The following is a 14879-nucleotide window of genomic DNA, read 5'->3' on the forward strand; positions in this document are numbered from 1 at the left end:
TTAACTTCCATGTATTTCTGCATTTTCTAGTGTTACCTCTGTTATTGATTCCTACCTTCATTCCACTGTGGTCAGAAAAGATACTTCATATAATCTCAATCTTTTAAAAAATTATTGAGACTTGTTTTGTGGCCCAACATATGGTCTATCCTGAAAAATGTTCCATGTGTACTTGAAAAGAAATTATATTCTGCTGCTGTTGAGTGTTTTGTATATGCCTGCTAAGTCTAGTTGATTTATAGCACCTAAGAGTTGATTTGTTTGTTTGTTTTGAGACAGAGTCTCACTCTGTTGCCCAGGCTGGAGTGCAGTGGTGTGATCTCAGCTCACGGCAACCTCTGCCTCCCAGGTTCAAGCGATTCCCCTGCCTCAGCCTCCCGAGTAGCTGGGACTACAGGCATGCACCACCATACCTGGCTAATTTTTGTATTTTTAGCAGAGACGAGGTTTCACCATGTTGGCCAGGCTGGTCTCGAACTCCTGATAGATATTCAGGTAGGAGGGGATTGCACTTGGATTAGGGCATGGCAAAAGAGCTGGGGAGTAGCAGGTGATTTCAAGAGATAAGTAGAAGTAGGAAGTAGGCTTCCAGCAGGATGAGACAGGGTCCTCAGTTCAGGAAAAGAAAACAGGCCCCAGGATAACCCACAGTGGCCTGCCTAAAGTGCTATCTGTGTCCTTGACCCAGCTGGCCACCATCAGCCAGGCCCAAGGAGAGCGACATTAGGCCATCTTCTCTCATTCAAGGCTGCCCCAAGCTGACTCCAAGACAGGCAAAAAGTTACAAACCACAACTCTCTGACATCAGCCTGAGAGCTCAGAGAGGAGGACCTTGCCTTTAACAGAAAGCCAACAAAAGGGCTATGTTCCAAGACATAACCAGGTGGTCCCAATCTTTCTACAAACACAGAGTAGCTGCCTGAAGGCTTTTCCTTCACAAACATGGTTCATTCGTGCTTCAAAAAGCCAACAAGAGAGGAATCCTACCTTGAGTGGTACCTGGATGTTTGTTTCTGTCCTGTGGCCTTGCCCAGAAGGCTGCGCTCTTGGCACATGTGCTGCATCTCATACAATGAGGGAAGCTGAGGCTAAGGTTACTCCCTCAGGGGTCCCTTCTCCTTTAGATGAAGTCTGGGCTAGCAGTCTCTAGCACTGCCAGCTGAGTTAACAAGCACTTCCCTGCTCCCTGCTCTCACCCCCCGACCCCACCAATTGCAAAAACCCCTCGCATTGGCTGTCGTAGGAAAACTGTTCCAGGATGACTAATCCCATGACTGCCACCTGCTGCGTTATTTTCAAGAAGTTCCTAAAAAATAAGGCAATTTATCATTTATTTATTTATTTATTTATACTTAGAAAAGCAAAACCAAGAAGAGGAAGCTAGATCTCTAGTGGGCATCCTCACTTGGCCAGTACGAGTGCCCTGAGCCCAGCTGTGCCACCAGCCACAGCTTTTGCCACAGTGGCTTCCCACAGGCACACAAACTGAGACCACGGGTCCTTCTGGGGGTCCCAACACAGCCCATGTCTGAGATGGTCTCACCTGCCTCCTTCACTCGGTAACGGAGTGGTACCTGGGGGACCTCTTGTCAAACTCAGCATCACTGCTGACGCACAAGAGCTACATGAGTGCTGACCTCAGGGAGAACAGTCACCAAGCAGGTGGCCCATGCTCCAAATGAGTGAGACAAAAGAGAAAGCCAGACTGGTTTTCAGTGCCCTTTAATAGTCACTGAGACCCTAGAGCTGGGGGACAGACCCCAACGTGGGAGACAGGGATGGGGTGTAAAGCCCAACATCACTAGCCCCTCTCATCCTGCTGAATGCCGAGCTCCTTCCACAGGACTCACCATCTTCCCACCCAGTCTCCAAGATAGTCCGGGAGAGCAGGGGCTGTGCCCCCTTCTCACCTGGAGCTCTGCCTCCCCAGACAAACACATAGGTCTGTGGAATATACCATTCCGCTAATGACTTCAGAACGATCACAGCTGCGTGTGTAGACACATTTTTTTTCAACATCAGAAACATTTACTGTAGCTCTGGCCAGGCAGGGCTGTGGGAAGTGTGTGTCCTCACACACTCCTGTTAACATTCCATGGCACAACCCCTGTGGAAGGCAGTTTGACAATACCTTGCACAATTACAAATGTACACGCCCATTGACCTAGCAAGCCGGCTTCCTGGAACATAAATTTCATTTATACTCATATGTGCATGAAATGAAGTACTTGCAAAGGTTACTCACGGCAGCACAGTATGTCATAACAAAATAAGGAAAACAACCCAAATGCTCATCAACAAGCTATAGGTTAAATAAACTATGGTCCACCCATACAATGAAATACTACATTGTCATAAGAACAAAGAGGAAGCTTTTTACATATTGACAGGGAAATTTTCCAAGACATATTGCTAAATGGAAAATAAGGCGGTGAATGCAGTTACTCTGAAATAAGTACCTATTTGAATATATATGTAAAGATACATATATCTCTGGTTGCCTCTGGGTAGGAGAATGGGGTAGGTGACTGGGAACCAGGAGTCAAAGACAGACCTCACTGCACAGGCTTTCGACGCTGTTGGTTTATGAGTCATGTTAAAACATTTTTTTTTTTTTTGAGACAGTGTCTTGCCCTGGTGCAATCTCAGCTCACTGCAACCTCCGCCTCCTGGGTTCAAGCGATTCTCCTGCCTCAGCCTCCTGAGTAGCTGGTATTACAGGCACATGCCACCACGCCCAGCTAACTTTTTGTATCTTTGGGTTTCACCATGTTGGCTAGGCTGGTCTCAAACTCCTGACCTCATGATCCACCTGCCTCAGCCTCCCAAAATGCTGGGATTACAGGCATGTGCCACCACGCCCGGCCGAACATTACATATTTAAAAAATAAATTTATTGGCCCGGCGTGGTGGCTCACGCCTGTAATCCCAGTACTTTGGGAGGCCGAAGTGGGCATATCACCTGAGGTCAGGAATTTGAAACCAGCCTGGCCAACATGATGAAACCCTGTCTGTATTAAAAATACAAAAATCAGCTGGGCATGGTGGCGTGCGCCTATAATCCCAGCTACTTGGAAGGCTAAGGCAGGATAATTGCTTGAACATGGAAGGCAGAGGTTGCAGTGAGCCGAGATCACGCCACTGTACGCCAGCCTGGGTGACAGAGTGAGACTCTGTCTCAAAAAATAAAATAAATTTATTAAAGTAAAAAATAAAATGTCTTGCTCAGGACATCTGAGCTGGCCTCCCTAATAAGCAAAGGCAGCAGCTTTGGCTAAATGGTTTCACTCTCCACTATAGGGGAACCTAGGGAAAAGGCTGGCTTGAGGCACACACTGACAGCTGCTTCTGGACCTGACCCCTGCAGCGTCTGAAGGGTCTGCTGAAGTCCTGACTAGCGCAAAGAAAGGCACACACAGTTCTTGCCCATCAAAAACATTTCCATGCCAAGAACTGCTGGCCAGACAGAATGGCTGAGCCTCTCACTGCTGACGATACACAGAACATGCACGCACCTTGACCTTCCAGATTGATCCGGGCTGGCCTGGGTCTCCTGGCCACCACTGGCCACCAGCTGCTTGCAATTCCCACTTCCTCCACTCATGACACCACCATATACACACCCGCTGTCCCAAGCGCTCACTACCTGAATGAGTGTTCATCACGCGGACAGCCTTGGCCTTGGCCAGCTCCAGGGCGGTGATCCACTGCTGCCGGTCCACCTCTGAGCCGGCCTTGAGGTGGTAGCTCCTGGCCCCACTGGTCAGCAAGATACCACAAGAGTCCTCTGTGTCAATGTGCGCGGTGGACAGGTTGATGGTTCCACGGCACGTGTGGGCCATTTCACCCTGATTTCTGTAGGATGTAAGAGAAGGAACGGGGTGAGGCTCCTAGTCTCAATGGCTCCAGACTAAAGAAACCCTCCAGGCAAATCTTCAGAATCTCAGACCCTCAGAGCTGGGAGAAGCCCTGGAGTCAAAGTTGGGAGATAATGCCTGTTGGAACTGCCTGGTCATGGCTTGGGTAAAGGGGACTTTAAGACCACAACTGCTCTCTGTGGGGAGTGGCAGAGGGACGGGGGCCTGCATCGGTGCCACGTGTGCAGGGAGTGTCTGGTGTAGTCTAAAGCCTCGCAGACACCAGGAAATGGCAGAGTGACTGCCCAGGGTCTCTCAAGACAGATCAGCCTTCGGTCTCTGTGCTAAACTCTTTTCATTAAGTCTTAGAACCACGGAGTTGGGGCCAGGCGCGGTGGCTCACACCTGTAATCCCAGCACTTTGGGAGACCGAGGAGGGTGGATCACTTGAGGTCAGGAGCCAACAAGGTGAAACCCCGTTTCTACTAAAAATGAAACTGCCTTTGCAAAATTATGACTGACACAGTGAAAGAGATCTAACTTAACCGACTCTATCTTGCTTCTAATCTCCAAGCTGTCTTTGTTCATTCCTGGGCATAGGCTGAACTAACTAACTTTGAGATAAACTTAGTTTGTAGTTTATAGTTTTTTGTTTTGTTTTGTTTTGGTTTTCTGTTTTTGTTTTTTTGTTTTTTTTGCGATGGAGTTTCACTCTTGTTGTCCAGGCTGGAGTGCAGTGGCGTGATCCTGGCTCACCGCAACCTCCGCCTCCTGGGTTCTAGTGATTCTCCTGCCTCAGCCTCCCGAGTAGCAGGGATTCCAGGCATGCGCCACCACGCCTGGCTAATTTTTTGTATTTTTAGTAGAGACAGGGTTTCTCCATGTTGGTCAGGCTGGTCTTGAACTCCCAACCTCAGGTGATCCGCCCGCCTTGGCCTCCCAAATTTGCTGTGATTACAGGCATGAGCCACCATGCCTAGCTTGTAGTTTACAGTTTAAACAAAGATGAGAACAGCCCTTTCCCAAAGCAGACCTCCTTCTCGCCTGGGGACTAGAGTAACATTAGCCACAGGATTAGAAATTATTGCTTGGGAGTCATACATTTGGAGGCTATAAGATTCTGACCCTCCCTAAACTGCTCCTAAGAGCAGTGCTTGAGATATTTTGCAAACCCTGCACTTGATGGATCAGCTGGCACCACCCACATAGATAAACTGACTCGTCTGATCTTGTGGCCCCCACCTAGGAACTGACTCAGTACAAGAAGACAGCTTTGACTAACTATAATTTCATTCCTGACCAATCAGTACTCCTGGTTCACTGGTTCCCCCAACACCCACCAAGTTATCCTTAAAAACTCTGCTCCCCTCTGTTGGGCGCAGTGGCTCCACCTATAATCCCAACACTTTGGGAGGCCGAGATGGTTGGATCATCTGAGGTTGAGACCAGCCTGGCCAACGTGGTGAAATCCCATCTCTACTAAAAATACAAAAATTAGCTGGGCATGGTGGCGCTTGCCTGTAATCCCAGCTACTTGGGAGGCTGAAGCAGGAGAACTGCTTAAACCAGGACGGGGGAGGCAGAGGTTGCAGTGAGCTGAGATCGCACCACTGCACTCCAGCCTGGGCTACAGAGTGGAACTCTTTCTCAAAAACAAACAAAACAGAACAAAAACTTTGCTCCCCAATGCTCAGGGAGACAGACTTGAATAATAATAAAACTCCTGTCTCGCGCACAGCAGGCTCTGTGTGGATTACTCTTTCTCTATTGCAATTCCCCTTTCTTGATGAATCGGCTCTGTCTAGGCAGTGGGCAAGGTGAACCCCTTGGGCAGTTACAAAATTACAAAAATTAGCTGGGCGTGGTAGCATGCACCTGTAGTCCCAGCTACTTGGGAGGCTGGGGCAGGAGAATCACTCGAACCCCGGAGGTGGAGATTGCAGTGAGCCAAAATGGTGCCACTGCACTCCAGCCTGGGTGACCGAGCGAGACTCCATCTCAAAACAAAACAAAAAAAGAGAACTATGGAGTTGGAGCAGGTTGGGATCCTGCCACTAAAACTGAAATTGGAGGCCCAGAGCCTGAGGGGGCAGATGGAGAGGCATCTCCTGCTGGGAGGCACCTGGGACCACTGTCTCCCCGATGCTGTCCTTTTGTTCTATCATGAGATCTACAGAGCAAGGATGCCCCATTTCCTGGCTCTACATGGATTAGTTGAAGGCACTGGTTGGGCAAACACAGTACAACCTCATGACAAGGGACTGGGCCCTCTGCTAGTTATAAGATGATGGAGTTAATGGTATCAAAATAAGGACAGGGTAGGTGACTAAAGTGTATGCCATTTCCAGTTACAATTAATGTCAGAAAATGGAGATCCAACTATCATGACTGGACCTAACTCACTCCTTAGACACTTGAAGGAAATTCAGAACCCCTATGACATAATAAATCTTTTCCCATGTAGGGCATTAGAAAAGGAAGAGTGATTGGCCAGCATTTAATACGTCCAGTGGTAGGAGCTCATTTGGTAATTTTCTGCTACCTTTTAATGCGAATTTATTTTCCCTGGCAGCTCATCATCTGTCATTTTTTTAATTCTTCTATCAGTTCTAAAGTCAAATGACTCGACACTCAATCAGACATTTGTCAGCTGGGCGCAGTGGCTCACTCCTGTAATCCCAGCACTTTGGGAGGAGGAGGCGGGTGGATCACTTGCAGTCAGGAGATTGTGACCAGCCTGGCCAACATGGTGAAACCCCATCTCTGCTGAAAAATACAAAAATTAGCAGGGTATGGTGGTGGGTGCCTGTAGTCCCAGCTACTCGGGAGGCTGAGGCAGGAGAATCGCTTGAACCTGGGAGGCGGAGCTTGCAAGGAGCCAAGATGGCACCATTGCACTCCAGCCTGGGCGACAAGAGCGAAACTTCGTCTTAAAGGAAAAAAAAAAAAAGACATTTGTCTTTTTTTGAACAGCGATTGTCTTTTCCGATTCCCTTGTGCTTTGGGCACATTCCTTAGAGAAGATGACACGTAGCTGAAGGAAAGCCCAACTCTTAGCTGCTGGTATGTTTTGCTCGAAGGAAAGTCACTCTAATTTAGAAAACGGGCGAAGCTGGGCATGCCTGTTGGAAGCCTGACATTTTCAGATTTAAGGACATTTTAGGCTAGAAATTGTTCAGGTGTTAGTGTAGTGACTCACCAAAAATGACATTATGGCTTAGCTCAGAAATAAGAGGTGGATGGGCAGTGTTCTGGAGAGAGAGAGCAGCAGGGGCAAAGCCCACGAGGCAAGCAGCAGTTCTCAGCTTCCAAGGAATAGAAAGAAAGGTCCTTTGGCCAGAGTGCCGAGAACAAGAGAGCAGATGAGGGAAAAATGAAGCAAGAAAATCAGGCAAGTGGGTAAGCATATTTCTAAAAAAAAAAAAAAAAAAAAAAAAAAGGAAAAGAAAATAAGTCAGGGACTCAATTCAGTACCTTGTAGGCTACGTTGTTTTAGAGTTTCAGCCGTGCACGGTGGCTCACGCCTGTAATCCCAGCACTTTGGGAGGCCAAGGCCGCAGGATCACCTGAAGTCAGAAGTTTGAGACCAGCCTGGCCAACATGGTGAAATCCCATCTCTACTAATAATAGAAAAATTAGCCGGATGTGGTTATGCATGCCTGTAATCCCAGCCACTCAGAGGAGAATCGCTTGAATCTGGGAGACGGAGGGTGCAATAAGCCGGGATTGCACCATTGCACTCTAGCCTGGGCAACAGAGCAAGACTCCTTCTCAAAAAAAAAAAAAAAAAAAAAAAAAGAGTTCCAGAAGTTCCTGTGGAAAACTGGAGAATCAAAGTGACTTGTGCAGGGTGGGAGATGGCAGCCAGGCCACTGCATGAAATCAGGGCTGGACTGGAAGTTACCCAGCAGTGATCATACTAATTATAACCCATCAACTAAATAAATGGGGGAGAGGGGACAGATATTCCTTAACAAAAGTAGATTAAATTATGGACACAGAAAAATCACTAAATGCAATACAGAATCTTGGATTGAATTATAAAATAGAAAAAAAAGACTAGTGAAATTTGAATAATGTTTGGAGTTTAGTTAATAGTATTATAATGATGTTAGTTTCCTAGTTTTGAGACTTGTACTTTGGTGAAGTAAGATGTTAACACTAAGGGGAGCTAAGCGAAGAGTATACAGGAATTGTCTGCACTATTTTTCTAACTTTTCTGTAAATCTAAGTTATTTCAAAATTTTAACAATTTAATGCTGCTATCATCTTCCCAGGGTCACAGCTGATAGCAAAGTCTTGTAGCCAGAACCTGAACTCATCTGCCTCCAGGGTCAGGGACTGGATTGGAGATACTCCCAATGTCACTCAAGGGCAGAAGCCCCAAGCCCCCATCATAGGATCTGGTTCTAGACGGGACTCCCAGGAGACTAAGTAAAGGCATTTAAAAAAATCACTAGACAAAGAAGAGTAGATGAGGCTGAGGAAGGGAGGGAGGGAAGACCTCCCAGTCGAGATGAGACTGAAAACCAAAATTCAAAACCTGTGAAGAAAACCAATGCTAATAAAGAAGCCAGCGAAGTCAATGCTTAGAAGATGAATCACTTCAGGCCAGGGATGGTGGCTCACGCCTGTAATCCCAGCACTTTGGAAAGCCGAGGCAGGGGGATCTCTTGAGGTCAGGAGTTCGAGACCAGCCTGGACAACACGGTGAAACCCCGTCTCCACTAACAATACAAAAAGTAGCTGGGCATGGTGGTGTGTACTTGTAATTCCAGCTACTCGGGAGGCTGAGGCATGAAAATCATTTGAACCTGGGAGGCGGAGGTTGCAGTGAGCTGAGATCGTGCCACCGCACTCCAGTCTGGGTGACAGAGTGAGACTTTGTCTCAAAATAAATAAATAATAATTTTAAAATACCAAAAATTAGCTGGGCATGGTGGTGCACACCTGTAGTCCCAGCTACTTGGGAGGTTGAGGCACAAGAATTGCTTGAACTTGGGAGATGGAGGTTGCAGTGAACCGAGATCACACCACTGCACTCCAGCCTAGTCAACAGAGTGAGATGAGACTCCGTCTCTAAAAGAAAAAAAAAAAAGGAAGGCTGGGCGCGGTGGCTCACACCTGTAATCCCAGTACTTTGGGAGGCCGAGGCAGGCAGATCACGAGGTCAGGAGATTGAGACCATCCTGGCTAACATGGTGAAACCCCGTCTCTACTAAAAATACAAAAAAATTAGCCGGGCGTGGTGGCGGGCACCTGTAGTCCCAGCTACTCGGGAGGCTGAGGCAGGAGAATGGTGTGAATCTGGGAGGTGGAGCTTGCAGTGAGCCAAGATTGCGCCACTGCACTCCAGCCTGGGTGACAGAGTGACACTCTATCTCAAAAAAAAAGAAAGAAGAAGAAGAAGAAGAATCACTTCAGCCATAATAATATGAAAAGTATTTAATATAAATAGGTTTAGGATTCTCAAAGATAAAGGAATAGCATCAGTAAAAGGAGGAATAGGCTGGGGCGCAGTGGCTCATGCCTGTAATCCCAGCATTTTGGGAGGCTGAAGTGGGAGATCACTTGAGGCCAGGAGCTCAAGACCAGTCTGGGCAACATGGTGAAACCCTGTCTTTACAAATACCACAAAAATTAGCCAGGCATTCCAGCCTGGGTGACAGAGTTAAGATCCTGTCTCAAAAAGAAAAAAAAAAAAAAAGAGAGAGAGAGAAGAGAAGAAGAAACAATTTAATGAAATAGAAGTTGATAAAAATGAAACAAGAGCAGGTAGATACGAATAAGTAACATGAGCACTTCAGAAAATGAAAATATAGCAGATTAGTTTTTCTAGTCATGCAGCATCCAAATCTAAATTGATCCTTTACTCATTCTAGTTAGGGTTACCTTTTATTAAGGGTTTTATATTAATTTGTTTTTGAAATAGAGTCTCACTCTGTTGCCCAGGTTCAAGTGGAATGGTGCAATCATAGCTCACTGCTGCCTTGAACTCCTGCACTCAATCTTCCTGTCTCAGCCTCCCAGGTAACAGAGACCATAGGTATGTGCCACCATGCCCAGCTAATTTTTTTTTTTTTTTTTGGTAGAGACAAGGTCTCAGTATGTTGCCTAGGCTGTTCTCGAACTCCGGAGCTCAAGTTATCCTCCCACCTTAGCCTTCCAAAGTGCTAGGATTACAGGTATGAGCCACCACACCCAGCCTCTTACTTTTTCAGTTTTATCTTTCTACATTATTTGGAAAGAATTATATAGTGAAATATATAAATGTGGGGGCTAACAACCCTTAAAATTATCAAGATCTGATACGTTTGCCAGTCTTAGAATTTAGCTCTGCTCTTCTCTTTCATTTAGGTATTTTATGTTCAATCCATTTTTAACCTGTAGCAAGGTATTATTTTTATCCTTTTTATTCAGTTTTAAAAAATTTTCAATGGCTTCAAACTCAGTACTGAAAAGGTCTAAAATTTAGGGACGTATCCTAAAATTCAGATTGTTGTTTGGGAGTAGTGCACCTGCTCATGTTGTAAATAAATGATTTTGTTTCTCCCATTGTGAGTCCTAGCTGAGGTAACCCTCTCTATGAAGGTTAACCTTCTAGGGAAGTCCAATAGTCCAGATGGTGGCAAACTTAAAGCTCACAGTACATTATGGATCTGGGCCCTGCAAGCTATAGTGGTAACTCCTCTCCCCCAAGAGCCTATGGAGGTGTGCAACATTCCAGAACCATTTGCTCTCACTGAGCCCTGAGCAGCTTCAGTGGCCTTATTACCAGGCCATGTCCTAGGGCCTCCCAGTTTTAACAGCGCTCATATCCAAAATACATGATAATGTGGCCAGGCATGATGGCTCACTCCTGCAATCCCAGCACTGAGGTGGGCAGATCACTTGAGGCCAGGAGTTTGAGACCAGCCCGGCCAACATGGTGAAATCCTGTCTCCACTAAAAATACAAAAATTAATCAGGCATGGTGGTGCATGTCTGTAATCCTAGCTACTCAGGAGGCTGAGGCAGGAGAATTGCTTGAACCCAGGAGGTGATAGTTGCAGTGAGCAGAGATCGCACCACTGCACTCTAGCCTGGGTGATGGAGCTAGACTCCGCCTCAAAAACAAAAAAAAAACAAAAAAAAACATGATAATGTATCTTCTGCCATTTTTAAGGAGACATGTTTTGAGGCATTACTTTGATATCTGATATATTTAGAACAAATATAAACAAAATGATAAACATCTGCAGTACAATTTAACTGCAAGAGAATTTACCACAACCAACCTCCCACTAAGTTAACTACACCGATTAATAATACTCGCAATGACCCCAGTCACACTCTCACCTCTGTCAAGGATTCCAGCTATCCAAACTTGGAAGCCTGTAATAGTTAATGTATCACTTTTTAGGCCACAGAGACCATCTGTGGTTAGCGACTAACACAGCTGTATTGGACACAAACCTTGTGCACCAACTCAGAATGGCGCACCTCCTCCGTCCCCTCTCTCCCTCCTCCATTTAAGCCAAGTTGCCCCTGCATTTTTGGGCTGGGGAGTACTGCATTTCAGAGTATGCAATCTGGCTTCCTGAGTGGTCACCAAGAAGCTGGATTTTTGCAGCTCACAGTATGGAAGGGTTAGTGACTCACAGGTTAAACAATGAGCAGTGGGAAATGGGAAGTGGATGGGAACAAGGCCAGGAAATGCTCTTCCCTGCAGATCTCTCTGAGGTATCCTTGCAAACCTTCCAGAGAAGTCCATAAGCCCAGAGAACATGAGTGGCCTCTGTGAGCCTTGCAGTTTGCTGCAAAGCGGTGGCCAGGCCTTGAAGCCTCATGTTAGTTTGTATCCTCCCCTTGCTTTTCTTCCTCTTTTGCCTCCCCAGCACCAAGGCTCATCTTGCGACTCCACTGAATGCCCAATCTACCAGCAGTAGAGACCAACATGGAACCCTCCTTGAGATGGCCCATCCTTGGGAAGGGCCAGACAGCCACTAACTATATCAGACCCCTTCCACCTTGGAGGGATACACAATTTATCCTTCATGAAACGGAAGCCCTTTTTGGTAATGTAGTTGCCTTCCCTGCCTGTAGTGCCTCCAGTAGCACCATGGTCCAAAGTACTGAATGCCTCATGTGCTGGCCTGGACTTCCATTCAACACAGCCTTATACAAAGTGGCCCATTTCAGCCTAGCAGCTGTGCCAATGACTCCTCATAAATTCACTGGAATCGGTGAATTTATGATTCCAGCTGCACTAGTGGGCAGCGAACCTGACAAAACAATGGAATGCCCTACTGGCTTAGCAGGGGCACGAATGGAGAAATGCCCCTCAGGTTTGGGCCTCTGTCCTCCAGGATGCCTTAAGCTGACAACTGATATCTGGTACCATGTCCCCCACAGCTACAGCAGACAGGTCCAAGAGTGGCCCTGCTCACCATCATGCATGGTTGCCCTTTGCAAGGTGTGTGCTTCCCGTCCTCACACACTTGGGATCAGCTGCGTTAGAGGATCTAGTCCTGGGGTAAGGGAGGAATGTGAAACAAGGATTCCACTGACCTGGACACTGCCACAACCACTTGGCCACCTATGGCTCCTCATGCCAGTGACCAACAAAGAGGGGAGTGACTCTACTGCCAGGGGTCACTGATCCTAATTGCTATGAGGAATTAGGTGAGTGGCCCATTTGGGAATGGGAGGAGAATGTCTGGAATAAAACCCAGAGGACTTCTTGGGGTATCTCTTCTTTTGTTTTTTATTTTTTGAGAGGGAGTTTTACTCTTGTCGCCCAGGCTGGAGTGCAATGGCAGGATCTCGGCTTCCTGCAACCTCTGCCTCCTGGGTTCGAGTGATTCTCCTGTCTCAGCCTCCCGAGTAGCTGGGATTACAGGTGCCTGCCACCAAACCCGGCTAATTTTTGTATTTTTAGTAGAGATGGGGTTTCACCATATTAGTGAGGCTGGTCTCGAACCCCTGACCTCAGGTGATCCGCCCACCTTGGCCTCCCAAAGTGCTGGGATTACAAGCATGAGCCACTGCGCCCAGCCCCGGTATCTCTTAATAATTCCATGTTTGGTGACGGCTGATAATGGGCAAGGCCAACAACATACGCAGACCCCTCAGTGCAAACATCGCCGACCAGCCCGAGTGCTGGCGGAGAGTGGAGAGGGACTAGGGTGCGTAGTGCAGGAGAGAAACAATGAGTAACAATGACCGCATCAGCACCGGCCACAGCAGCAGCAGATGACCTTGTTTCACCACCTTCTTGCTTTATCCTTCCTGGTAACCCCAATGGGCCAGCACCAGGAAACGGCTTGTGTCACTGATGGGACTTGTACCATCCTGCTCAGGGAAGGGATGAGGATGTTTTTGTTCTCCAAGGAAAATGGAGATTCCCACATTGAAGCAGGAGAGCTGATATCATGGGAGGGCACGAGCAGACCTGAGTAGCGCAAGGTGTGGACTGTATTGGACACAAACCTTGTGCGCCTTCTCAGATTCCCTCGACCACCTCCTTCTTTGTCTCTCTCGGTGATGCCTCATCCAGGTCATGCCGTCCCTCCACTTCTGGGCTTGCATGAAATGCCACAGTGGAAAATAGGAGATGAAAAGGAACAGGTCAGATAAATCTCCCTCCACTCTTCCCTCCGTGGATGGCTCTGAGGTGTATTTTCTTCTTGCATATGTTCTGGAAAAGTCCATGTGCCAGGCAAGCATGCTTGCTGAGCGACCCGCCGTGTCTCTCTGTAGCTCGCTGTGAAGTGTCATCCAGCAAGGGAATGCGTTGGGTGATCACTTTGATCTCTCCTCTGCCACTTGCCATGGCTGGTTCACAGCCCTGGGATTGCACCTCCCAAAGTGTCAGCTCTTTATTTTTTATTTATTTATTTATTTATTTATTTATTTATTTATTTAAGACAGAGTCTCACTCTGTCGTCCAGGCTGGAGTGCAGTGGCGTGATCTCGGCTCACTGCAACCTCCACCTCCTGGGTTCAAGCGATTCTCCTGCCTCAGCCTCCCGAGTAGCTGGGACTATAGGCGCATGCCACAACGCCCAGCTAATTTTTTGTATATTTAGTAGAGACAGGGTTTCACTGTATTAGCCAGGAAAGTCTCAATCTCCTGACCTCATGATCAGCCCGCCTCAGCCTCCCAAAGTGCTGGGATTACAGGCATGAGGCACCGTGCCCGGCCAGCGTCAGCTCTTTAATCCCTGCCTTGGGCTATGTTTTCCAGAAGACCTTCCCCAAAAATGTCCATGGGAAAAAAAAAAAAAAATATATATATATATATATATATATATGTATATACACACACACACACACACACACACACACACACACACAAACACATATATACAGACAGGGCAGCAAATCTGAATCCAGATGCACAGAAAGACCAAAAGCTACCACTCTGGAGCAAAGCACTTAGCCATATGTGGAACTTCCATTCAACACAAGCTCAAGGTGACCCTGATCCACTGTGAAATTCCCATCCAACCTTCTGCATTCTAATTCAGCAAGCACTTCCTGTGGGCTACTATATAAAGGAACTGTGCTAGAAACTGGGGAGGGAGTAGATACAAAAATAAAGACACAGCTTTCTGGCCTCAGTGGTCTAGCTTGGGAAGGACACAGGCCTATAAATGACAAGCCACTGTTTGTTAACAATAAGTGGAGGGAAATAAATTCAAAATAAGGGAGGTGCTCACTCCATGAAAATTCACTAGCTACATCCTTGTAATTGACTAGTTTTTCTGCATGTATGTTATACTTTTATACTTTGTAAAAATTGGCTTTAAAAGCAAACTGGAGGCTGGGTGTGGTGGCTCGCGCCTGTAATCCCAGGACTTCGGGAGGCCAAGGTGGGCAAATCACTTGAGGTCAGGAGTTTGAGACTAGCCTGGGAAACATGGTGAAATCCAAAAATTAGTCAGGCATGGTGGCACACGGCTGTAGTCCCAGCTACTTGGAAGGCTAAGATATGAGAATTGCTTGAACCTGGGAGGCAGAGGTTGCAGTGAGCCGAGC

General features: G+C 47.1%; 1 protein-coding gene and 1 non-coding gene across 6 annotated transcripts in view; both read right to left on the bottom strand.

The window, feature by feature from the left end:
- Positions 1 to 14879, bottom strand: part of OSBP2 (oxysterol binding protein 2) — a 221185-nt gene that overhangs the window by 166939 nt on the left and 39367 nt on the right. For all 5 annotated transcript variants that reach the window (XM_028827841.2, XM_015150163.3, XM_015150162.3 and 2 more), the window contains one exon: positions 3647 to 3855. In XM_028827841.2, coding sequence (XP_028683674.1) covers positions 3647 to 3842 — 196 coding nt within the window. In that variant the 5' untranslated portion in view covers positions 3843 to 3855. The remainder of the gene's footprint in view (positions 1 to 3646; positions 3856 to 14879) is intronic.
- Positions 13268 to 13377, bottom strand: MIR3200 (microRNA mir-3200). The gene has a single exon (NR_128288.1). It is a non-coding gene; the product is annotated as a microRNA mir-3200 (primary transcript).

The sequence above is a fragment of the Macaca mulatta genome, chromosome 10 (genome assembly GCF_049350105.2).
Source record: "Macaca mulatta isolate MMU2019108-1 chromosome 10, T2T-MMU8v2.0, whole genome shotgun sequence".
Lineage (NCBI taxonomy): Eukaryota > Metazoa > Chordata > Mammalia > Primates > Cercopithecidae > Macaca > Macaca mulatta.